The following is a 26,471-nucleotide window of genomic DNA, read 5'->3' on the forward strand; positions in this document are numbered from 1 at the left end:
GCTGCACGCGGAATCTTCTTAAAACGCTATTTGAAACACATCAATCCTCTCCTTTAAAGCCTGTGTCCACCAACCTCTTCTCCTCGCATTAAAGAAAAATGATTTACCACTGACTCTGTGACTCTCACCAGTCGTCTCCCTCTTACCTGTCGGTTCTTCTCCCCTGTTGCACCTCAGCACTCGTCCCTATGTCCCAAGCCCTCCCAAGATCCATCCAATCAATCAATCCGAACCATTTTCTTCCAAAGAGGCAAGCCCTAATTCATCTCCTCTTCCCTGGTCACCCTGCTCCATCAATCGGTCAGTGGTAATTATTGAGCGCACACGTGCGGAGCGCCGCACTAAGCGCTTATAGATTGTTATATTGTGCTCTCCCACGCGCTTGGTGCAATGCTCTGCACACGGTAAGCGTTCAATAAATACGACTGACTGCCCGACTGAGAGTACAAAACAACGGAGTTGGAAGACGTGTTCCCAATCATCTCAATCATTCACCCACCTCAGCTCTCACGTGTACTTGGGTGACTTTATTCATTATCTATTTACTTGCTCACTTCTGCTTTAATCATATTTTACAGCGACCTAATCTACATTTGGAATTTATGCCCTCCTATTTCCTCCTCCGCTACAAACTCCATGGGGACTGTCTTTTATTCTGTTATACATTCCCAAGCAGTGATCCCTTAACTAGATTGTAAACTTCTTAAGGGCCGGTATCGTGTCTACAGACTGTGTCGTACCCTCTCGAGCTTTTAGTACAGTGCTCAGTAAATCCCCGCTGACTGATCGAACGCTACGGGGGCTCGGTACCGTGTTCCGTGCTCAGTAAATGTTGTGGATGTTTATGTTGCTGAGGATCCAAGCGGCGTGTCTAACAGCTCACAGTAAAGGCTTAACAGATACCATAAAAAATCAAATAGATATTCGATAAATGGTGGGAATGATGATGATAACAGTGCTCACTTGGATTCAATTGTACGCAGTGCAGTAGTCAAAAATGGCTCAAGGTTTCCAGGGCCACAAGATCTTTTAGGCCCTCAGCCTCTCTTCCCTCCTGCTTAGACTGTGAGCTCCCTGCGGGGCGGGATTTTAATCAACCCGATGAGCTCGTATCTATCCCAGCGCTTAGTACAGTGCTTGGCACAGAGTAAGCGCTTAACAAATGCCGTCGTCATTATGAATTATAATCAGAAAATACTTCCACGAAGGCCAGAGGACTGGTCGTTTCACTTTGGTTCCCTCAGGGCCCCCATCTACCGCACGCAGAAAATGAGCTTGGTTTTTCCTGGAGGGAGAGCAGCCTGGGCTTTGTGCGGGGGGGGGGGGGGAACCAGGAGAGGAAAATGGCTTCCCCTTGGTACGTGGGAAGAACGCAAACCACAGAGCCACAGAGGAGAAGTAGCGTGATCACGAGAAGTAGTGTGGTCCAGTGGACAGAGCATGGGCCTGGGAGTCAATTGAGTTATAATCCCGGCTCTGCCACTTGTCTGCTGTGTGACTTTGGGCAAGTCGCTTCACTTCTCTGGGCCTCAGTTCCCTCATCTGGAAAAAGGGGATTAAGACTGTGAGCCCCATGTGGAACAGATTCATTCATTCGATAGTATTTATTGAGCGCTTACTATGTGCAGAACACTGGACTAAGCGCTTGGAATGAACAAGTCGGCAACAGATAGAGACGGTCCCTGCCGTCTGACGGGCTCACGGTCTAATCGGGGGAGACGGACGGACGAGAACGATGGCGATAAATAGAGTCGAGGGGAAGAACATCTCGTCAAAACCGATGGCGACTAAATAGAATCAAGGCGATGTACATTTCATTAACAAAATAAATAGGGTAATGAAAATATATACAGTTGAGCGGACGAGTACAGTGCTGAGGGGATGGGAAGGGAGAGGGGGAGGAGCAGAGGGAAATGGGGAAATGGGGAAACAGAGATGTGTCCACCCTTGTATCCACCCCAGTGCTTAGTACAGTGCTTGGCACATAATAAGCACTTAACAAATAGCACAATTATGATTATTATTACCTAAGACTGTGAGCCCCATGGGGGACGGGGAGAGTGTCCAACCTGATTCACTTGTATCTACCTCAGCCTTTAGAAATGTGCTTGACACATAGTAAGCGCTTAATAAATACCATCATCATTATTATTATTATCATTGCTGATTTGGCAGCAAACTGAGGAATGGCGGCGGGCAACGAGCACCGGCCTTTGGAATTTTCCGGGCGGGACGCGTTTCAGGAGACAAGAGAGGTCGGACGATAGGGGAAGGCGAGTAGACAAAAACTGATCATGATACAACATGAGAAGCAACCCGACCTAGTGGAGAGAGCCCGGGGCCCGGGAATCGGATCTGGATTCTAGTCCCGGCTCCGCCACTTGTCTGCTGTGTGACCTTGGGCGAGTCACTTCACCTCTCAGTGCCTCGCTTCCCTCCCTCATCTCTAGTGGGGATTAAGACTGTGAGCTCTCTGTGTGGGACATGGCCCGGCGGGGAGGGGAAGGGGGGATGAGAAGGAGCGGCAGGCCGGGACTCTTCTGGGATGGCGGCGCCGCCTCCCTTCTCGGAGACGGCAGCGGGAAGGAGACCAGCTGCTACGAGGACGCGAGATGGAGTCTCGAGGTGCTCTTGTGCGAGGGGGCTTTTGGGAGGGAGGTAAGACAGCAGCAGAAGCAGACAGTGGCGAATACGACACCATGCAGTTATTTGCACCCGGAGTGTTTCACTCGACCACACTATGCGCAAAGCACTGCACTAAGCGCTTGGGAGAGTACGATGTAACAGTAAACCGACACGTTCACTGCCCTCAACGAGCTTACAGTCTAGAGGTGACACGATGGCCCCAGGCAGGACGTGGGGGGATCCGGGGCCCGCATCAAAATGGCGGACCATCTGACGCCAGTCCCGTCTCCCCAGGCCCAAACCCGGGTCTCCCCGGTTCGCCTAGCACCAGTCCTCGATCTCTGCCTCTCGGGTACGGACGGGATCAGCGTGGAAACGTGGGGAATGCATTTGGGCAGCGGGCATGTTGGGGCAACCCGGAGAGTTTGCTGATTATGACTGTTCGCCTTAGCAAGCACTCGGGAAGTAAAGGTTGCCTTGAAGCCAAAGGAGACGTAACTCTTCCCCAGGCCCAAAGGCATATCGGAGCTGAGGGCCCACCCAGAAGTCAGAAGTGAATGATTTCCAATTTTCTTTCTTTGCCTTTCTCTCTCTTTCTGTCCTCCCCTTCTGTCTCCGCTCCGCCTCCGTCCCCTACCCATTCCCATTCCCAGCACCTTCATTCCAGGGAGCCGCTAGCCGGGGAAGCTTAGGGTCGGAGGTCGGGAAGGGGATGAGGCGCTCTGACCTGTCATTGGACTGCGCTGCTTTTAAAGCCCGTCTTAGGTGAAAGCTGGGAGATTTCAAAGCATCGAATCGGAGGTCCGGGTGGATTCCCGTCGGGAACAGGGGATAAAAATAACAATTCCCAGAAGGCAAAGGAGCTAAAGCCTTGTATTTCCTCACAGGAAGGGGCCGTTCTGGATCCTGGAGTTCTCTTGAAAGGGAAGAACCAAGGGATGGGTTTCTTTTGACTCTGAAGCTTATCACCTGGTTTATTCCTATTAACGTCCGTCTCCCCCTCTAGACTGTAAGCTCCATGTAGGGAGGGAACGTGTCTGCCAACTCCGTTGGACTGCAGTCTCCCAAACGCTGAGTACAGGGCTCTGCCCACAGTAAGCGCTCAACAACTTCCACCGATGATAATCACACGGTAAGAAGTCTCCTCGTCGTTTAATCAGTACATTCATTCAATCGCATTTATTGAGCGCTCACTCTGTGCAGAGCACTGAGGAGGAAAGGCAGGCCGGAGAAATGAGACCGTACTCTTCTTAATCAACCACTGTCGGCTAGGTTAATCAAAGTAACAAGGAGTGGGTTGGGGGCTTTCTAGTTTTCTGGTTGTGGGCGTATTTCTGAGTTTTCTGGTTTGAAACGGATTTTCCGCTCGCGTTCCTCCTAAGTGCCGCGCACAGTATGCCCTCGAGAAATCCCCCTGATTGACTGATCTTCTAAAGAAGCATCATGGACTAGTGGCTCGAACCAGGGCCTGGGTGTCCGAGGAGCTGGATTCTAATCACGGCTCTGCCACTTGTCTGCTGTGTGAATTTGGGCGAGTCACTTCACTGTGCCTCAGTTCCCTCATCTGTAAAGTGGGGATTTAGACTGTGAGGCCCATGTGGGACATGGACTATGTCCAACGTGATTAGTTTGTATCTAGCTCAGTTCTTAAAATAACGCTTGACACACAAGTGCTTAACAAATTCCATCATCATTATTATTATTATTATGTGGGACATGGACTGTGTCTGACCCGATTAGTTTGGATCTACCCCAGTGCTTAGTGCAGTACCTGGCACATAGTAAGTGCTTAAAAAAACTTGAAATGGTGATTTGACACCTGATCTTAGAAAACGTGGCTGAGCTTTAGCCTGCCCAGAAGCAGCTGAAGCAGACAGGCAATCTGGAGACAATCTGGCCTGTCAATTTTGAGGACGAGATGGATTTTCTTGAGCAAATTCTTTGGGCGGAATGATAATAATAATTATTATTATCATGGTACTTGTTAAGTTCTTACTAGGTGCCAAGCACTGTTCTAAGAGCTGGAGTAGATACAAGTTCATCAGGCGGGACACTGTCCACAGCTAAAGTTACTGAGGCCCAGAGAAACTGAGGCCCAGAGAAATGAAGCAACTTGCCCAAGGTCACCCGGGAGGCATGTGGCGGAGTCGTGATTAGAACTCAGGTCCTTGTGAGCTCCAGGTCCATGTGCTAACCCCACCAGGTGCCGAAAGCAGGGCCTCACCACCAGACGATCTGAACATATGGGTACTGGGCTTTTACGCCACCCCAGCAGCCTGACAGAGGGCTCATTGTTACTGAACGCCAGGGACAACTAGACACCCAACGAAACGGCGAAGGAAACAATCCCTTTCCTAGGGATCAGCCACAGCCAACAGATGGTAGCAACTTTTAGTCACAGCTGCTTTCAGCGACCCAGCCATTACCGTTCTCATTCGAGAAAAAAAGTCACTCACGATTTCCTCCACTTTAGCTGAGTAGGGATTTGTATTTTTGGTTAGGAGCTTTAGGGAAATGTCGCTCTGAGAAGTGAATTTTGGAAAAAAACAAACACCTTACTTAGTCGAACGTATTTATTGAGCGCTCACCGCGTGCAGAGCACTGTACTAGGTGCTTGGGAGAGTACAATATAACAATAAACAGACATATTCCCTTGCCTACAGTGAGACATTACTAGTACCTACTTAGCACTTATTAAGTCGCTCCCCAGTAGAGATTTGTTGTCAAAATTGTAATCTTGTAGAGATGAGGGACCCCTCTCTGGGTCGCACCTGGAGAGTTTCCAGTCCTCTACCAGTCTCGGCTATGGAAGGGAGAGTCAAACAGAGGCCTGTCCGTTCCATTCCTAGCTTGGCCAGTGGCTAGCGAGCGGCAGGCCATCTGCCACGAGTCAAAACTCACCCGTGCCGGGCAGCCATGGCACGGGAGAGAGTCGAGGGCAGAGACTCGAGTTTACTGCGCAGAAGGAGGTGATGGTAAACCACTCTGCATTTTTACCAAGAAAACCCTCTGGAACCACTACCGGAATGAATGCAGATGGAAGTGGGACGTACTGGGAGAGACGTGTCTACGGTGTCGCTATGGGTCGGAAACGACTCAATGGCGTGAGACAAGAGATGAGGGAAGTTGTCTGTATTTTAGTTCACTGAAGTTTTTCACTGAAGTTCAACAGAATCACAACGTGTTTTAGCAAAAACTTCCCCATGTGATTTTCTAAGTGAGTCACAAAGTAGATAAAATGTATATCTTTCTGATTGGATGGGATTTCCCTGAGCACCCTGGGATCTTTCGAAATCTTTTACAACACTCAAATTCTTTTTTTCTTAGAAATAGAGAGTTCCATTTTGCATAGATGACCTATCCCAAGCCCCTCATTTCCATGCCTCAAACATGTTTTTCTGTCCTGCTTCTTCCAGAGATTCATAATGCATGGATGCTGCGCATTCCGGGAGTCAGTAGTGGAAGCCGGTATTAAATCGAAAGATGGCCACACTGTTCTGGCTTTATGTCACGTCCCAACCTGGAATGATTTGGTCCACCAGCCTCCTCTAAACAATGGCCACTGGTGGAGTCGAGTGACTCTCCAGAGGAGGGAAGATGAAAAAGGGAGAGGAGCCCTGAGAAGAAGAGGCCTATCCATTCCGTTCCTAGCTTGGGCAGTGGCTAGCGAGTGGAAGGCCATCCGCTACAAATCAAAACCCTCCTGCGCTGGGCAGCGGCGGCACGGGAGAGAGTCAAGGGCCGAGACTCAAGTTGACTTTGCGGAAGGAGACGGTGGTAAACCACTTCCGGATTTTGACCGAGAAAACTCTACGGGACCCCCTACCGCAACGATCGCAGATGGAGGTGGGCCGTTCTGGGGGAGACGTGTCCACGGCTTCGCTACGGTCGGAGACGACTCGACAGCAAAAGACGAGACAAGAAGTACGACTGCACGTAGAAGTTGTCAGAGGGATACAGGGAAAGGTAAAAACGAGTTTTCTCTTTCTCTCTATAGTGGGGTTTTTTTGGTGGCCCAAAAGATGAAACCCCTAAATCTCTTAATGCTGTACAACTGCAACGCACGTGAACACACACTCACTTAACTTCTCTGTGCCTCAGTTCCCTCATCTGTAAAATGGGGATTAAGACTGTGAGCCCCACGTGGGACAACCTGATTCCCCTACGTCTACCCCAGCGCTTAGAACAGTGCTCAGCACATAGTAAGCGCTTAACAAATACCAACGTTATTATTATTACACACACCTGAGTTTAGCTAAAAAAAAGAAAAAAAATCCACCCGAAAATTAAGCTTTGAGAGACAAATCTAATGGTGTAGCTGATTCTGCTTAGGTTACAGTGCCCTCTAGTCACATCCTTAAAGATCACAGTGGTACTTAAAGCTTTCACTCTCTTCTCTCGTTGGAATCAATCAGTGGTATTTATTGAGCGCTTATTGCGGGCAGAGCACTGTACTAAGCCCTTGGGAGAATCCATTACAAGGGAGTTGGTGGACCTGTTCCCTGCCCACACTGAGGTTACAGTCCAGAGGATGAGTTTACAGACTAAGAGTCTAGCTCACAGTCTTCAATCGATCGATCGATCGGTGGTACTGGTTGAGCACCTACTATGTGCCGAGCGCCGTACTAATTGCTCGCGAGAGTACGATACCACGGAGTTAGCAGGCACCTCCCCTGCCCACGGCGAGCTTACGGTCTAGGCTGAAGAAATCGACCAGTCAATCGTATTTATTGAGTGCTTACCGTGTGCCGAGCACTGTACTGAGCACAAGGTTCCGTTCTCCCCTGAACATAAGACCTCGGTGAAGGCCACTGCTTAGTCAAACCAATGGTCCGTCATCATGTGCCTCCCCTTCTAGACTGTAAACTCACTGTGGGCAGGAAACATGGCTACCAACTCTTTTACCCTGTGACTCTCCCAAGCCCTGAGTAGAGTGCTCTGCACACAGTAAAAGCTCAGTAAATACCCGTGATGGATTGGCAGCGTGGCTCAGTGGAAAGAGCACGGGCTTAGGAGTCAGAGGTCACGGGTTCTAATCCCGGCCCCCAGACCTGTCAGCTCTGTGACTTTGGGCAAATCACTTGTCTTCTCGGTTGCCTCGGTTACCTCATCTGGAAAATGGGGATGATGACTGCGAGCCTCAAGTGGGACAACCTGATTACCCCGTATCTACCCCAGCGCTTAGAACAGTGCTCGGTACATAGTAAGCGCTTAACAAATACCAACATTATTATTCAAGACTGATCGATGGACCCACTGTGGCTTAGAGGAAAGAGCAGAGGCTTGGAAGTCAGAGGTCGTGGGTTCTAATCCCCATTCCCGAGTACTACATACTCCGTAACTATGGAGTCCCAAATTAGTTAACTTCCGCATGGTTTTGCTTCTGACAGCCTCTTCTCTTTATCAGGGACATATGCTTCTTCTGTTTTTCCTTCATTTACCCATATTTTCCCTTCCAAACCTAAAATGTGATTAGTAAACTATGTAACTTCATGCTTTCGATGCCGCTGGTAACATCGAGTGAGGTTCAGTCTTGAATTATAACAGGGAAAGAGGAGAAAACTCAACAGGGTTACATATTTGGACGATAGCTTTTTGGTAACAGTCCTGTAGCTCTGTAAACTCACCTAGCCTGTAGGCTCGCTAATAATAATACTAATAATAATTATGCTATTCATTAAGCGCTTACTATGTGCCAAGCACTGTACTAAGCGCTGGGGTAGATGCAGGATAATCGGGTTAGACGCGGTCCCTGTCCCACATGGGGCTCACAGTCATTCATTTAATCAAATCTTTCGAGCACAGCCCTGTACTATGCGCTTGGAAATTACAATTCAGCGATAGAGAGAGACGATCGCCGCCCACAGCGGGCTTACCGCCTTAATCCCCATTTGACAGATGAGGGAACTGAGGCCCAGAGAAGTGAAGTGACTTGCCCAAGGTCACAGGGAAGACAAGTGGCAGAGCTGGGATTAGAACCCAGACCCTTCTGACTTCCAGGCCCCTGCTCTTTCCACTATGCCATGCTGCTTCTCACTGTGGGCAGGGAAGGTGTCTACCGACTCTTACATCCGACTCTCCCAACCGCTTAGTATGGTGCTCTGCACATAATAATAATAATAATAATAATAATGTTGGTATTTGTAAAGCGCTTACTATGTGCCGAGCACTGTTCTAAGCGCTGGGGGAGATACAGGGTAATCAGGTTGTCCCACATGAGGCTCACAGTTAATCCCCATTTTACAGATGAGGTAACTGAGGCACAGAGAAGTTAAGTGACTTGGCCACAGTCACACAGCTGCCAAGTGGCAGAGCTGGGATTCGAACTCATGACCTCTGACTCCCAAGCCCATGCTCTTTCCACTGAGCCATGCTGCTTCGCTCAACAAATACCATTGATCGATTTTTCGGTGGGGGAAAAGGCACTTTCATTCGAGTCCTTATTTTCAGACATTACCAATTTTCTAATCATAATGCCTCTGGAGCTGTTGGCTTTGATCTACTAAGCTTAATGCGGCTGACTTGTTTTCTTTACTAGATGATTATCATTTTATAGGCTTTTTAAATGTTAATTTTACTGCACTGACAGGGTACTAGAAAGGGGAAATTTTAAAAGAACAATCATGATGAGGTGATAAACTCATCATGGGATCCACTACAGTCTGTTGTATTGTACTCTCCCAAGCGCTAAGTACGGTGCTCTGCACATAGTAAGCGCTCTATTTTGCTTTTTTAATAGCCTGAAAAGGTGAAAATAGGTGCTTCCCATCCAATCAGAACATAAGCAAAGAAACTGGATTAAGCAAGGGAAAAATGAAGCTCCACCGTTTAACAATAATTCGTATAGTGGGGCTTATGGAGTGCACGGAATTAATTTCTGCAAATTGTACAAGCCGAAAATATCAGTACGTTTAAAAACTGTTTTCACTAAACTCGAGAACAACAAGCCCATAACACCATAATGAGATATCAGAGGGGAGAAAAATATTAGAGCAGGTAGAGTGAGAAGTTACGGCTGTCAAAGAAGGGTCTGGGATAGAATTGACGGTCGATCCATTATGGGATATTAAAATGCAAAATTAGGGATGTTAGAGGTACATCGTCGCTAATCTTGGGAGTGGAGACCGGGGAAAACTTTTTTCTCCAAGAATTCCTTGGTGTCACTTCTGGAAACAGAACACACCGTGACCGAACTGAATGAGCCATAGGGGTGACTCAAAATGCCATAACACATTGGGAAAATGCTTGGACATAAAGTGCTCTGTAAATTCAAGGCCATGTACATGATGTCTTTCAGAAAGCATGATTAAATTTTCTATAATCATGATAATTGTGGAAAGCATTAAACACTTACTCTGAGTCACGCAAGGTATTAAGCACCGGAGTAGACACAGGATAATTAAATCACACGGTCTCCGTCCCACTTAGGGACTGGCGGTCTAACGGGGCAGGGTCACAGGTATTCTACCCCCTCTTTTACAGATGAGGAAACTAAAGCACAAGGAAGTTAAATGACTTGCCCAAGGTCACACAGCAAGCAGGTAAGTGATATGTCTGGAATTAGAATTAGGAATTCTAATCCCGGCTCCACCACTGGTCTGCTGTGAGTCCTCGGGCGAATCAATTAACTTTTCTGTGCCTCAGTTACCTCATCTGTCAAATGGGGATGAAGACTGTGAGCCCCATGTGAGACAGGGACTGTGTCCGACTCGATTAGCTTGTATCTGCCCCAGTGCTCAGGACGGCGTCTGGCTCGTTATGGGCGGGGAACGCGTCTGTTTATCCTTGTACTGTACTCTCCCAAGAGCTTGGTACAGTGCTCTGCGCACAGTAAGAGCTAAATACGATCGACTGACCGACTTAATAAATACTATAAAAAGCAAGAAAGCCCCCCCCCCCCCAGGCTTCCTACCTAAAACTCCCGCACTCTCTCTACTAGGCCTCGCTGTTCTAAGTACGGAAACGAGACTGAAACGCCCAACTTTTAACCCTCGCACTTCTTTTTAATGAGGAGAAGCTCAATGGCTGAAGGAAGTCATCGTTCGCGATTTAGAGGTAACTGGGGAAGTCCCGAAAATTGTCCGACGTGTAGCCCTACTGAGAACTCACTTCCTCCAAGAGGCCTTCCCAGACTGAGTTTCCCCGTTTCCCTCTGCTCCCCATCCGCTTTCTGCTCCCACCCCCTTCTCCCCATCACCTAAGCCCCCTTTCCCTCTGCTCCTCCCCCTTCCCCCGCCCCTCAGCACTGTGCTCATTTGTCTATATTTTTATTACCCTATTTATTTTGTTAATGAGGTGCACATCCCCTTGATTCTATTTATCGTGGTTGCGTTGTCTTGGTTTTGTCCCTCTGTTTCCCCCGATTAGACTGTGAGCCCGTCACTGGGCAGGGATTGTCTCTGTTGCCGAATTGTCCATTCCAAGCTCTTAGTCCAGTGCTCTGCATATAGTAAGCGCTCAATAAATACTACTGAATGAATGAATCAACTAGGGGGGTTGAACTTGCAAAGCTTTTGGCCTAATAGCCTTCTAGGGGAATACTGTGGGATTGAAGACAAGATTGGCTGAAAGTTCACTCACCGTGCCAGATCCTCGATGATATCATTTGTCCAGTAATGTGAAGCAGCGTGTGAATAGGTCAGACGTGGCACCCAGAGCGGGAAGAGAAGGCTATTTTCCCCTGCCCGAAGGATGCAGCCCCACGCCATCGGCTCTGTTTCTAGCTTGGCAGGCAGCTCTGCCACTTGTCAGCTGTGTGACTGTGGGCAAGTCACTTAACTTCTCTGGGCCTCAGTTACTTCATCTGTAAAATGGGGATTAACTGTGAGCCTCACATGGGACAACCTGTTTACCCTGGATCTACCTCAGCGCTTAGAACACGTAGTAAGTGCTTAACAAATACCAACATTATAGAGAAGCAGCGTGGCTCGGCAGAAAGAGCCCTGGCTTGGGAGTCCGAGGTCATGGGTTCGAATCCCGCCTCTGCCACTTGTCGGCTGTGTGACTGTGGGCAAGTCACTTAACTTCCCTGTGCCTCAGTTACTTTATCTGTAAAATGAGGATTAACTGTGAGCCTCACGTGGGACAACCTGATTACTCTGTATCTACCCCAGAGCTTAGAACAGTGCTCTGCACATAGTAAGCGCTTAACAAATACCAACATTATTATTATTATTCTTAGGCTCTGCCATCAGATGACTGAGCAGGGCGCCTTTCCATTCATTCATTCACTCATTCGATAGTATTAATTGAGCGCTTACTGTGTGCAGAGCACTGTACTGAGCACTTGGAAGGTATAATTCGGCAACAGACAGAGACGATCCCTACCCAACAACGGGCTCACAGTCTAGAAGGGGGAAGACAGACCTGAATATGGGCATCAATAGCATCAATATAAATAAATGGAATTATAGATATATACACATCATTAATAAAATAAATAGAATAATCGACATGTACGTATATACACAAGCGCTGTCGGGCGGGGAGCGGGGGTAGAGCAGAGGGAGGGAGTCGGGGCGATGGGGAGGGGAGAGTATGACCGATTCTTCTATTCTGATTATTTTATCTGCATAGGAACCGGTAATTAGAGTCACTGAAATGCGGCGAAGCTTAATCGTGTTTTCCGTCAGATCTTTTAAAACGTGCTCGCGAGGTTGCCGCTCCCGACGCTGGCTGGGCTTCTGACCAATTCTGTCCGAGATGCGCCCTCGGAAAAATGAATATTTACTCCTAGGTCGGTACACTGGAAGGGTTTACCAAATATCATGATGATTATTAATTCCGTAAGGCCTTGCTCCTGCTCTGGGAATGGACACCCAGTAGCGTGTATTTAATACTGCCCTCTCCTGGGTGCTTTTAGCTCAGCCTCACGTTGAAAAAAAGACGTCTAAAAATGCCAAATATATAATAATGATGGTATTTGTTAGGCGCTTACTAAGTGCCAAGCACTGTTCTAAGCGCTGGGGTAGATACAAGGTCATCAGGTTGTCCCACGTGGGGCTCACTGCCTTATTCCCCATTTTCCAGACGAGGTCACTGAGGCCCAGAGAAGTGCAGTGACTTGCCCCAAGTCACACAGCAGCTGATAAGCGGCGGAGCCGGGATCAGAACCCACGACCTCTGACTCGCAAGCCCCATCTCTTTCCGCTAAGCCACGCTGCTTCTCGAGGCATGGCTGTGTAAATGTGTATCGCAAGGGAAATGGTCACGTTTTATTTCCTGAGTCTGGGGGGCTCAAAATCAGGTTTAAATATTCTTGACGCTGACGTCATTTTGATTTTTACAACTCACCACATCGGCACAGCAAGCGTTTCTTCAGCGATATTACCGCCGTCTGTCATTTGCGAATGATGTAAACAGTGAAAAGAACACTCGGCATTCTGACGGCAGTCGAGATACTATATTATGGGAACTTGGCTTTACTTAGGGTATTGGAACTCCAGTTTCCATCCCCAGAGTCACAATATCCGAATCTTGGTTTGAGGAGCGGGAGTTATGCCGGAATATGGATCCATCAATCAATCGATCGGCGGTATTTGATTTGCTTACTATGGGCAGAGCACTAAGCGTTTGGGAGTATACAATATCGCAATAAACAGACACAATCCCTGTGCACAATGAGCTTATCGTCTAGAGGGGGAGACGGACATGAATATGAAGAAATAAATTACAGATATGTACATAATCAATCAATCAATCAGTGGTATTTACCGAGAGCTTACTAAGTGCAGAATAATAATAATAATGTTGGTATTTGTTAAGCGCTTACTATGTGCAGAGCACTGTTCTAAGCGCTGGGGTAGATATAGGGTAATCAGATTGTCCCATGTGAGACTCACAGTCGATCCCCATTTTACAGATGAGGGAACCGAGGCACAGAGAAGTTAAGTGACTCGCCCACAGTCACACAGCCGACAAGTGGCAGAGCCGGGATTCGAACCCATGAATTCTGACTCCCAAGCCCGGGCTCTTTCCGCTGAGCCACGTACAGAACACCGAACTAAGCGCTTGGCAGAGAACAATCCAACCAAATCAGCAGACACGCTCCCTGTCCATAAAGAGTTTAGAGTCAAGAGGGGGAGACAGACATTAATAGGAATAAATAATTTATAATATATGATTTAAAGATATGTACTTAAGTGCCGTGGGATTGGGGGTGAATATCAAATATCCGAACGTCACCGATTGAAGCGCACTGGTGAAATTCGCCCCAAGAATGGTGACATTCGCCCAAGACAGAGGCGGAAACTGACCACGGATTCCCAGTTACCAGGGGGGATTCTCCCTCTTAATAAACGGAGAGAATGGAGATGGCTTAGAGAAATCAAACATGAAGAACGCACTTTAAAATGACCTAATCTCCCTCATCTCCCAATCCCCAAATTAATCTAGACTCTACAGGGACACGTCGACCAACTCTATCGTAGTGTACTCTCCCAAACCCACAGTACGGTGCTCTGCGCAAGGTAAGCGCTCAACGAATACCACTGATAGATTAAAGCTACTGATGCCAACGTGCTAAATCAACTGTAGATGATCTGGCAGAATCAGTCGGGATTTGTAAATTCCCTTAGGACCTCTTTGGCAATACAAGTGTTAGAGAAAAACTTAAAATCCCCAAACTGTTATGTCAATTCATTCAATAGTATTTATTGAGCGCTTACTATGTGCAGAGCGCTGTACTAAGCGCTTGGAATGAACAAGTCGGCAACAGATAGAGACGGTCCCTGCCGTTTGACGGGCTCACGGTCTAATCGGGGGAGACGGACGGACGAGAACGATGGCGATAAATAGAGTCGAGGGGAAGAACATCTCGTCAAAACCGATGGCGACTAAATAGAATCAAGGCGATGTACATTTCATTAACAAAATAAATAGGGTAATGAAAATATATTCAGGTGAGCGGACGAGAACAGTGCTGAGGTGATGGGAAGGGAGAGGGGGAGGAGCAGAGGCAAAGGGGGGAAAAGAGGGTTTAGCTGCGGAGAGGTGAATGGCAGAGGGAGTAGAGGGAGAAGAGGAGCTCAGTCTGGGAAGGCCTCTTGGAGGAGGTGAGTTTTAAGTAGGGTTTTGAAGAGGGGAAGAGAATCAGTTCGGCGGAGGTGAGGAGGGAGGGCGTTCCGGGACCGCGGGAGGACTTGGCCCGGGGGTCGACGGCGGGATGGGCGAGACCGAGGGACGGTGAGGAGGCGGGCGGCGGAGGAGCGGAGCGTGCGGGGTGGGCGGTAGAAAGAGAGAAGGGAGGAGAGGTAGGAAGGGGCGAGGTGATGGAGAGCCTTGAAGCCTAGAGTGAGGAGTTTTTGTTTGGAGCGGAGGTTGATAGGCAATGTCAAGGCTTTCCCCCCCTCCAGGTTTATCCCTAACCTCAAATAAATAGTTTGAAAATAAAGAGATTTTCTTATTTTAATTGTTGAAGAAATGTTTGGGGAGTGACTGAGTTATGCAAGGTAAAACCCTAAAAATCCATGCCCTATTCATGAGTTTGTGTATTTCACCTCCTAAGGGACTTGAAGAGTCTTCCTTCAGCTGATCAGTGAGAATCTGTCCCTGATGAAAACTCCATCCCACACCCCATACTGCTTCTTGAATGTGTAAGACGAATATGTCTATTAATAATAATAATGTTGGTATTTGTTAAGTGCTTACTATGTGCAGAGCACTATTCTAAATGCTGGGGTAGATACAGGGTAATTAAATTGTCCCTTGTGAGGCTCACAGTCTTCATCCCCATTTTACAGATGAGGTAACTGAGGCACAGAGAAGTTAAGTGGCTTGCCCACAGTCACACAGCTGACAAGTGGCGGAGCGGGATTGGAACCCATGACCTCTGACTCCCAAGCCCATGCTCTTTCCACCGAGCCACGCTGCTTATGTCAGTTCTACGTCTCCCAAGCGCTTAGTACAGTGCTCTGCCCACAGGAAGCGCTCAATAAATACGATTGATCGATTGACTGCCTAATCGTCCTCTCTCTGGGTGCAGGCATCCATAAGCCACGTGGGTCTGAGGGCACTAGGAGCCCCCCAACCTCCCGCCCCAGTCGGGGCACCTGCAGCTGACAGAATGCTGTCGGGACTGCAGGAAGGAAGCCACGGTAGGGAAGCCGCCGATCTCTTCCTCTGCCTTGGCCGACTGAGTGGCCAGCGGCTAATGCACAGCCTGGGGAGTCAGAAGGACCTGGGTTCTAATCCCGACTCCGCCACTTATCTGCTGCGTGACCTCGAGCAAGTTGCTTCACTTCTCTGGGCCTCAGTTCCCTCACTGTAAAATGGGGATTAAGATCGTGAGCCCCCTGTGGGGCGGGAACTGCGTCCGACCTAATGAGCTCGTATTTACCACAGTGCTTAGTCCAGTGCCTGGCACATAATAAGCTCTTAACAAATGTCATTAAAAAATTTTGCTGGCTCTGGGTTGAAGAGTCCAGTGTGCAGTAAAACTCTCTTCTAGATTGTAAGCCTCTCGTGGACGGGGAGCGTGTCTACCAAGTTAACTGCATTGTACAACCCAAATGTTTAGTACGGCGCTCGCCCAAAAAAAAATCAATGAATCGGCAAGAAGCAACATGGCCTGGTGGAAAGAGCATGGGCCTGGGAGTCAGAGGATAATAATAATGTTGGTATTTGTTAAGCGCTTACTATGTGCAGAGCACTGTTCTAAGTGCTGGGGTAGATACAGGGTAATCAGATTGTCCCACAAGACTCACAGTCTTCATCCCCATTTTACAGATGAGGCAATTGAGGCACAGAGAAGTTAAGTGACTTGCCCACAGTCACACAGCTGACAAGTGCAGAGCCGGGATTTGAACCCATGACCTCTGACTCCCAAGCCCGGGCTCTTTCCACTGAGCCACGGTTATGGATTCTAATCCTGGCTCTGCCAGTTGTCTGCTGTGTGACCTTGGGCAAGTCGCTTAATTTATCTGCGCCTCAGTTTCCTCCTCTGTTGGATGAGGATCAAACCTTACTCTCTCCTACTTACACCATAAACCCCAAGAGGGACAGGGACTGTGATAGAGAGGGGACTAAATTTCAGATCTCCTGATTTCCGGAGTCGTGTTATTTGAGAACCCGTAGGTCTAAAATGTTCACTGTGAGTATTAGCGAGAGAGCTAAGTAATGGAAGAATTTTATTGCCTGCTAGGAGACTTAACTTGATTCTTCAACCCTATCTCTGAGGACTGGAATAATTATTTAGGGCCCGTGCTTCCTTACTTGCGTTAGGACGCGAACGATCCCCAACTGTGGAGAAAGTAACTAAACTGGAGTAAGTAATTAATAGCACACTGTCAGCTGGGAAATGCTTATCAAGCGGCTTTTGGCAAGAGTAGGTCAAAACGCTTTCATGAATGATTTGTTTAAAGGGACAGAAAGAGTGGCATTCGGTTAGATAATATGGCCAGACTTTGGAGATTAGAATTTAGTATTGATACGGGCAAATGAGAGAAGCGGTCGGAAACAGAAATGATTTCACAGAACCTATGTGTGACTCTGGGCAAGTCACTTAACTTCTCGGTGCCTCAGTTACCTCATCTGCAAAATGGGGATTACGACTGTGAGCCCCACGTGGGACGACCTGATTCCCCTGTATCTACCCCAGCGCTTAGAACAGTGCTCGGCACATAGTAAGCGCTTAACAAATACCAACATTATTATTAGGAAACAAGTTCAAAGAAATACATGTAGAATGGCAAAACATCAAAAGGGAAGACTGGAAATGATGATATTAGATGCACATGTTTTGTGAAGCAGGGGCTATCTTGCTAAAATGCCCCGAAGGATAAGTCGATAGAGCCCTTTACCAATCTAGGCATTCAAAAAGAAATATAGGAGATGTGAGGTCGGGCCAGAACTTGGAAGGGGACCCAATCTGAGGGTGACTGTTTGGAGCACTGTAAAACTCCGAGGTACAGCCGAAAGGAATCCAAGAAGGTAAATTCAAATAGGGAAGCGGCATGGGAGTCAGAAGGACCTGGCTTCTGATCCCATCTCCACCACCTGTCTGCTGTGTGACCTTGGGCAAGACACTGTGCCTCAGTTGCCTCATCTGAAAAATGGGGATTGAGATTGGGAGCCCCATTTGGGACAGGGCCTGTGTCCAACCCGATTTGCTTGTATCCTCCCCAGGGTTTAGACAGTGCCCGGCACATAGTGAGCATTTAATACCATTATTATTATCATTATTATAAGGCTTAGAATCATCAGCAGCAGCATTCTAGTGTTTGGTAAACCCTATGTGTCAGGCACTGTACTAAGCACTGAGGTGGATACAAGCAAATCGGGATGAACACAGTCCCTGTCCCGCGTAGGGCTCCCTGTCGTAATCCCCGTCTTCCAGATGAGGGAACGGAGGCCCAGAGAAGTGAATGACTTGTCAAGGTCACACAGCAGACAAGTGGCGGAGCCGGAATTAGAACCCAGATCATTAGAACCCAGATCCTTCTGACCCCCAGGCCCGGGCTCTTTCCACTAGACTATGCTGCTTCAGGGGTCACTGGGGTAGGACCCAGAGAGGAGGCTCTGCACCTAGTAAGCATTTAATAAATACTACTGCTCCTCCTGCTCTTCTCTTCGCCCTCATATGCCCCTTGATTTTTGTCCCGATTTCCAAAGGCTTATTTCCAAAAGGGAACAGGGGCACCGAGGGCCTCTAGCAGACGTGGGAACTCCCGGATCTGAAAGGTCGCTGAATACTGGTTTGGAGCCCGGATCCCATGACCACCCTGAACGCCAAGACAGACTCCCAAGCAGCTGGAGAAGCTCCAAGCCCAAGGCCCGGAACTGGCCTGGCTCAGTGATACCTGACCTTCGCCGGGGCCAGATCCTACGACGGACCCAACGCCTGGCCAAGATCCACCAGTCCATCGTACTTAGTGAGCGCTTACTGTGTGCAGGGCACTGTCCTCGGCGCTCGGGAGAGTACCGCACAACGATGTAACAGACACATTCCCTCCCCGCAACGAGCTTAAAGTCTAGACGATGTAACTCGTTACTGAACAGTCGGGACTGGGTATACCCATGGCCAAGGAAGGCCAATTCTCTTGCACTGGACTCTCCCAAGCGCACATGCTCCGCACATGGGAAGCAGCTTGGAGTCGTGGATAGAACACGGGCCTGGGAGTCAGAAGGACCTGGGTCTAATCCCGGCTCTGCCGCTTGTCTGCTGTGTGACCTTGGCCAAGTCACTTCACTTCTCTGGGCCTCGGTTACCTCATCTGTAAAATGGGGATTGAGAATGTGAGCCCCACATGGGTCGTGGACCGTGTCCCAACTGATTTGCTTGTATCCACCCCAGTGCCTGCACATAGTAAGCACTTAACAAATATCACAATTATTATTATAATATGGGCTCAATAAATACAAGTGATCGATTGACAGGCACCCAGGTATTTCAGCCTGTTAGTGATACCCCTCAGAAGCACAGGGGGCCCAGACTGACCTCCACCTGACCTCCACCTGACCCTCCAACGCCAATGTCTTTGCCAGTTTCTAGAATGCAGTCCATTCTGCTTTAGTGCAAGAGTTGTGTTCCCGGAAAATAACCCCCAAAACTCTCAAGTTACCACAATCACACGTGGTAGGTAACTCACACCTTGGCTGAAGCCCAACATCCGTTTCTCTGGACAGCGTCTCACGTTGTAGCCGGGCAGGGGTGCACTGTGGGAAGACCGCTCAGTTCCACCAGCGTGTTTTATCCTATACCAGAAATTAAAACGCGTGTTACGGCAGAATGGACTGTCCATGGAGCGGGACACGGTCTGTTGCTGCAGGGCTAGTAGGGGGGCTTTTGGGTCATGGAAAGCTCTCCCTCAGCTGCCAGGGCCGAGAGCCTTATCGAAGGCTTCCTCCAGGAAGCCTTCCCTGACTGAGCCCTTCTCTCCTCTTCCTTATGTGCTGCTCTGACTTGCTCCTTCATTCATCCTCCCCCCTTCCCCACAGCACATATGTATATATTTGTACATGTCTGACAGTTATCTATTTATTTACTTATTTATAGTAACGTGGGCCTCCTTCTCTAGACTGTGAGCTCGTCGTGGGCAGGGGATGTGTCTGTTGTTATAGTGTACTCTCCCGAGTGCTCAGTACAGTGCTTTGCCCACAGTAAGCTCTCAATAAATACGGTGGAATGAAGGAATGACGAACACAAGGAACCTTACCTGCCCCGCAAGGAACTTAGCCCATCAATTAATCAATCAATTGTATTTATTGAGCACTCACTGTGTGCAGGGCAGTGTCCTAAGCGCTCGGGAGAGTACACTATGACAACAGACACATTCCCTGCCCACAACGAACTTAGTGTAGAGGGGGAGACCGACTTTAATATAAATAAATCATGGATTTGGACATAAGCATTGTGAGGCTGGGGGGGGGGGGGGGATGAATAAAGGGAGCAAGTCAGGTGGGAAAAGAGAAAAAGAGGAGTTAGTCAGGGAAGGCCTCTTGGAGGAGCTGTGTCTTCAATGAGGCTTCGAGGGTGGGGAGAGTCATTGCGGAAGCTCTGGGCCAGAGGCAGGATATAGGCGAGAAGTTAGCGGCGAGATAGCCGAGATGGAAGTAGAGTGAGTAGGTTGGCATTAGAGGAGCGAAGTGTGCGGGTTGGGCTGTAGGAGGAGAACAACAAGGTGAGGTAGGAGGGAGGAAGGCGACGGAGGGCTTTAAAACCGAAGGTCAGGAGTTTCTGTTTGATGCGGAGGTGGATGGGGCAAACACCGGAGGTTCTTGAGAAGTGGGGAAACATGAACCGAATGTTTTTGTAGAAAAATGATCCAGGAAGCAGAGCGAAGTACGGACTGGAGCGGGAAGAGACAAGAGGCGGGGACCCCGCTCGACCCCCCCCACCACCACAGGCCCCTAGGAGGCTGTCCGCCATCAGCTATCCGGCGTGTGTCTCTGGGCTCTTCTCCGGGCCGCTGCCGTCCCCATGGCAACGGGGCCGGCCGTGCGGCTGGAGCCACGGACAGCAGTGGCTGGTGGGCTCCGTCGGCCCCGGGGACGGAGGGGCACGAGCCGGGGAGCAGGGACAGCAGGAAGAGCAGGGAGGGGACCCGTGCACAGCTCTACCGGACAGCAGGCGGAAAGCCTCCCCGGCGCTCAGTAAACGCAATTGAATGAATGAATGAAACAGGCCCGGCCGCCTTAGGAGCAGTGGCGGTGGTTGTCGGGGAGGGGTTGGAAATGGCCAGAGCAGCCCACAGGGCTGGGGGGTGCAAATGGGGTGTTCAGCAAAACCAAAAGATCATCAGGTTTCAGGAAGGGAGAGGCCAAGAGTATCGAAAGCGGTCAAGAGGTCAACGAGGATTAGGACAGACTACCGGAGTTGATGATCAGATCACTGGTGGCTTTGGGAAACGTGACCCCAGTGGAGCAAAGGCGGCCTAAACCTGATTGTAGTGGGCCAGGAGGAGATTTGGTGGAGAGGAAGTGGAGGCGGTGGGTATAGACACCCCTATCCAGGAGTTTGGGAGGAAATGGGAGGGGGGGCAGAGCAGAGAAGCCTCTTTAGCACAGGGAAGACTCGAACACGTTTGAAAGCAGAAGGGAGGGAGACATCTGAGAATGAGAGGTTGTCTCTAGTATGATAGTGATACGGCCCTGACATCCTTTCTTTTACGGTATTTGTTAAGCGCTTACTACGTGCCAGGCCCCGGACCGAGGTAGATACGAGCCAATCGGGTTGGACACAGCCCGCGTCCCACGTGGGACTCACGGCTTTAATCCTCATTTTACAGATGAGGGAACTGAGGCCCAAAGAAATAACATGCCTCGCCCAAAGTCAAAAGCAGGCAAGTGGCAGAGGCGGGAGGAGAACCCAGGTCCTCTGACTGCCAGGCCCAGGCTCTATCTTTTAGGTCATCACATTGTTTCTCTTCAGGCCCGCTATTTCTATCGGAAGCGTCCAGCTTTTTTCAGCTTTAGCTCCTGCAGCCAAATCCTGTGACCCAAATTCTGCGTTCACAAGGTCCTGGGTGGAAGTGGGGAAGTCAAGGGAAATGTTAATCTTGGGTGAACTCTTCATTTTTCCCCCTCTGAACTGTAAGCTCCATCGTGGGCAGGGAACGTGTCTACGTTCTGGTACAGTGCACTCTCCCAAGCGCCTCGTACAGGGCTCTGCACACGGAAAGGCCTCAATAAATACGATCGGCTGATTTTGTGTGGCCTTGGACGTCTACAAAATGCTGTTACAATGGCAAGAGCGATATTTTCCCTTTCGGGTAGTCAGGTCAGGCACAGCCCGTCCTCCATGGGGCTCACCCAAGTAGGGTACAAGGAGATGGTAGTCGATGGGGAGGAGGAAACGGAGGGGCTTTGGGAAGTTCCCAGCTCATTAGTGGGGTCACAGGTGGCACTTGTGAAAAAACAGGTGCCCTTTTGCTGGCCAGGAGGCAACAGGCACACGTCACGCCACTTAATAACATCACACGGTCACACGAACCCTAAAGCGTTTCTCCTGGAGGCTCCTTGGCTCGCTCCACGGCTCCGGAGCCACTGGGAATTTCAGGAACGTGGCCGCCCCTTCCGAACTCGGCCGCGGGAGCCGAGGCAGAGGGAGGCCGTATGCCGAAAATCAAAAAACTGTGGATACGAAGGCACCCGTCGCCGTACCGGAGCCGGACGAGAAGCAGACCGGCCGAAAACCGGAAGAATGACCGCTCCACACTCGATGGTTTCTATCTTATCGACCAAATAGTTGGCCGCACCGGTCGGTCAGTGAAGGAGTCGGGGGGGGGGGGGGGGCGGCACCGAGGGTGCGTCTGGGGTCACCGAGGGCCGGCCTGGAGTCGTAGGGGTGGGGGCAGAAGGAACGACCCAGGGCAGGAAGGATAGGGTGGGTTTTTGTGGTAGGGGAGCAGGGGGTGGTGGAGACGAGCCACCCTGGGGGGTCGGATACGGGCAGTTCCTTGTGGGTAGTGAGAGGGAAGGCAGGGACGGAGTGGGTGAGAGAGTGCTTTGCACGCAGTAAGTGCTTCAGTAAATGTGACTGAATGAATGAGGGAAAGTAGTGAATGGGGTGGGTGAGAGAAGGGGAGAGCTGGGGATGAGGTGGGTGAGAGGAGGGGAGAGCAGGGCTTGGGGTGGGTGAGAGAAGGGGAAAGCAGGGAGTGGGTGAAGGGAGGGGAAAGCAGGCGACGGAGAGGGTGATAAAGGGGGAAAAGCAGGGGACGGGGTGGGTGAGAAAGGGGGAAAAGCAGGGGACGGGGTGGGTGAGAAAGGGGGAGAAGCAGGGGACGGGGTGGGTGAGAAAGGGGGAGAAGCAGGGGACGGGGTGGGTGAGAAAGGGGGAGAAGCAGGGGACGGGGTGGGTGAGAAAGGGGGAGAAGCAGGGGACGGGGTGGGTGAGAAAGGGGGAAAGGCAGGGGACGGGGTGGGTGAGAAAGGGGGAAAAGCAGGGGACGGGGTGGGTGTGAAAGGGGAAAGCAGGGGATGGAGAGAGTGAGAAAGGGAGAAAGGCAGGGGACGGGGTGGGTGAGAAAGGGGGAAAGTAGGGGCTGAGGGGGGGGGGGAGAAGCAGGGGGACGGGGCGGGTGAGAAAGGGAGAAAGCAGGGGGTTAGAGTCGGTGAGAGGAAAGGCAGGGCAAGGAGTGGGGGAGAGGGAGGTGAGGGGAAGAGAGGGAGAAGGCTGTAGGGAGCGGGCCCCAGTGGGCCTCCTTGCCCGAGGCGGCCTCCCGCCATTGGGGCGCGGGAGCCGGAAGTGACGTCCAGCGGCCCCGCCCCCTCCTCCCTCCCTCCCGGGCGGCCGCCCGGCGCTAGATCCGGCCTTGCTGCTGCTGCGGCTGCGGCTGCTGCTGCGCTGGCGGACGGATCTGCTGAGGCGGCGGCGGCGGCGGCGGCCGAGGGAAAATGGCGGACGGGGTGGATCACATCGACATCTACGCCGATGTGGGCGAGGAGTTTAACCAGGTGCGTGCGGCCCCCGCGCCCGGCGCCGCCTCCCCCGGCCCCGCGGGGCCCCCGCGGGCGGAGGGTCGGGCGCCGAGGTGTCCCGCCGCGCGGGTTCTCCGCCGCCTGCGGGGGCCTCGGGGCCGCGCCGGGCCCGCTCGCCCGCCCGCCTTCCCGCCCGCTCGCCTTCCCGCCCGCCCTGCCGGAGCGGGGCCTTGGCAGGAGGCCGGCCTCCCGCTCCGCCCGCCCGTCCGTCCGTCCTTCGGTGCATGCGGCCTCTCCTCCGTCCGTCCTTCCGTCCGGGAGGCCCCGCGCGGCGGCCTCTCCTCCCTCCATGCGGCCTCGGCCTGTGGGCCCGCCCGCCCTGGAGCCCCGCGCCTCCTCCTCCTCCTCCTCCCGCTCCCCGGCCCGCCCTCCGGCTCCCTCGGGCCTCAGGCCCTCACTCTCTGTCTCCCAAGCCCTCAGGCTCCTGGGCCTTCAGGCTCCGTGTTCCTCAGGCTCTCTGCCCCCCAGGCCCTCAGGCTCTGTTTCCCTCAGGCCCTCCGACCCCCAGGCCTTCAGGCTCCCAGGCCCGGGCGGCGCTCCCCTTTGTTGGCGGCGGCGGCGGCGGGAGGACAGGACAGGACAGGACAGGACAGGACAGGGCGGGCTCCCCGGATCGGGTCGGACAGGGCCCCGGCCTGTGACGGTGCGGGGGACCCCGCTTTACTAAACCCTCCGGAGAGGATCGGTCGCTGGTATCGGTTGAGCGCCTACCGTGCACAGCCTTCTGCCGAGCGCTCGGGAGACCATCGGTCGGCACTTTACTGAGCGCTTCAGGGACCATGGCTTGTATGTATTGAGCACGTGCTGTGCAGGGCACTGTACTAAGCGCCTGGGAGAGACTCGGTAGCCCTGTCTGCGGAGCACTCAGGTATTTTCTGAGCGCTTACTGCGTGCAGAGCCCTGGCCTAAGCGCTCAGGAGGGCACGTCCCCTGCCCGCCGCCAGCTTACGGTCTGGAGGATCGAAAACCTGAGTGTGGGGGGAGGGAAGAAGGCAAAAAAGAAAACCCTCCCCCGGGCCGCGCACGGGCAAGTGGAAGAGGAGGGGCCAGTCCTCTTCTCCCTGGCAGAAGAAAGCGTCGTGACGGGCATTTTGAACGGCGAAGGAAGGTGGTGCTGGTTGGAAAATGCATTGTTTCTCTGGACTGTCTCTGCGCCCACACCAGGGACTCAGCGCCGCCTTGGAAGCCGGCCGCTGAGCTCGGCCTACCTTGGCCCATATTCAGATTAAATATCGTTAGACTTCTAATCCTTCACAGTAAGATCCTTTATCGTTGGCAGACGTGTCCGCCGTACTTCCTTAGGGAGCACTCGCTCCCTGATGTGCAAACTATTGACTGTGGAAATGTCTTCCCTGATAGTATCCTGATTGACCTGAAAAAGCGATGGATAATACTCCCCTTACGTCCTTCATCCCCAAATTATTACGTGGAGTGGTTTTCGGTTCAGTGTCTTTGTCTCGATATTTAATATCTATATGTATATATGCACACACACACACATATATGTGAGTTGCAAATTTACAGGAATTAATTTTTGCCATTTATTTCTGCCTTCAAGATGTCTCTCTCTAATTTCCCATTGTCTGTAATACAGCGCTCCGCACAAAGTAGGTGCTCGGTAAATACCGTCGATGATTGACTTTACACATCCCTTATTTCAGCATATGATCAAAGATCGAAAAGTCGCGTAGCTAAAATTTGCAAACCAAAATCCAGCGCAGTGGGAAAACTATATTTTTTTGCGCCCTGGGCAAGTTTCATCAACTTGCGCTGGGATTCCCAGTTATGGTACCGTATGCATATATTTACATTTATTAAAACAGATAACATTTTCAAACCTGCATTAGGCAGAGCAAACACTGTTTAAAAGAGTGCAATTTGTTTAAGTTTTTGGCCCTGAATCCAGATATTCCTTGGTCTTGGGGAGTGGGGGTGGGCGGGGAACATATTTTTGATCTACTGTACAGAATTATCTGGGAACAAAAGGTTAAGGAGGGAGCGTATTTTTGATCTTCTACCGTACAGCATTATGTGGGAACAAAAGGTTAATAAACCATTTTTTCCCTACTTAATTGGTTGCTCAGCAAAGCTTGCAATTCTGCAAATATTTCTAGACCGTTGTCTGATTTGTCTGTGATTTTGTCTTCCGACTTTAAGGTTATCCGAGTTAAGCTTTGCGTACCTTTTCATAAGAACATAAAAATCATCCTTTAATCACACTCGAAGCGATGGTTAAGTTTCTAGACCTTAAATTTAGAGACAGCCTTTTTATCTAGGACGCTGTTTCCCATTTGGTGACTAATCTTTAAATTCAGCAATCTTGTAACATTCTACCCAAGAGGGGGCTATGCTATAATCGGGCCATTACTTGGTATCCAAAGGTTTTGAGGACTGACCTGGAGATCCAAGGGCTAGATCAGTTTTATTCAGTTTTTCTTGCAGGAGGGCACTTGAACGTTCTTCTCCACATGGGCCACAAATTTGGGGCAACATTCACCAAAGGAGCCTTTTTCCAGCTTTCCCCATCTCCCTCCCTCCCTCCCCCCCATCTAGCCATTGTATTGCCAAATTGAGGGGATTTCCCCCCATTGTATTGCCAAATTGAGGGGATTTCCCCCCTGCTTATTTGCATTAGCTATTGTTAGTACAATTAGTTTTTCTTTGTCCCAAAAACTGAGCGGGGGGGGGGGGGGGGGGGGGGGAGGAAGGAAGATTTTTGTGGAGCTACAAGTGCCTCACAAATTATAGGATTATCTTTGGAGTTTTGAGTTGGATTTTTTTTTCCTCAGCAAGGAAATCTAATCTCCCAACTGCCTGGCCTAGTAGATGGACCATGGGCCTGGGTGTCAGGAGGACCTGAGTTCTAATTCTGGCTCTGCCACTTGTTGACTGTGTGACCTTGGGCAAATCATTTAACTTCTTCTCTG

General features: G+C 50.6%; 1 protein-coding gene and 1 long non-coding RNA gene across 2 annotated transcripts in view; one reads left to right on the plus strand and one right to left on the minus strand.

The window, feature by feature from the left end:
- Positions 1 to 22,310, minus strand: part of LOC103170027 — an 83,345-nt gene extending 61,035 nt beyond the window's left edge. Inside the window, exons 1-2 of the long non-coding RNA XR_003764258.2 lie at positions 22,055 to 22,310; positions 19,214 to 19,317 (exon numbers count right to left, since the gene is read on the minus strand). This is a non-coding gene — a long non-coding RNA (uncharacterized LOC103170027). The remainder of the gene's footprint in view (positions 1 to 19,213; positions 19,318 to 22,054) is intronic.
- Positions 22,311 to 23,420: 1,110 nt separating this feature from the next.
- The window catches only part of CPSF6 (cleavage and polyadenylation specific factor 6), a 35,962-nt gene continuing 32,911 nt past the window's right edge, over positions 23,421 to 26,471 (plus strand). The window contains 1 exon segment of the mRNA XM_029078719.2: positions 23,421 to 23,520. Within this exon segment, the coding sequence (XP_028934552.1) occupies positions 23,461 to 23,520 (60 nt within the window). The 5' untranslated portion in view covers positions 23,421 to 23,460.

The sequence above is a fragment of the Ornithorhynchus anatinus genome, chromosome 14 (assembly GCF_004115215.2).
Source record: "Ornithorhynchus anatinus isolate Pmale09 chromosome 14, mOrnAna1.pri.v4, whole genome shotgun sequence".
NCBI lineage: Eukaryota > Metazoa > Chordata > Mammalia > Monotremata > Ornithorhynchidae > Ornithorhynchus > Ornithorhynchus anatinus.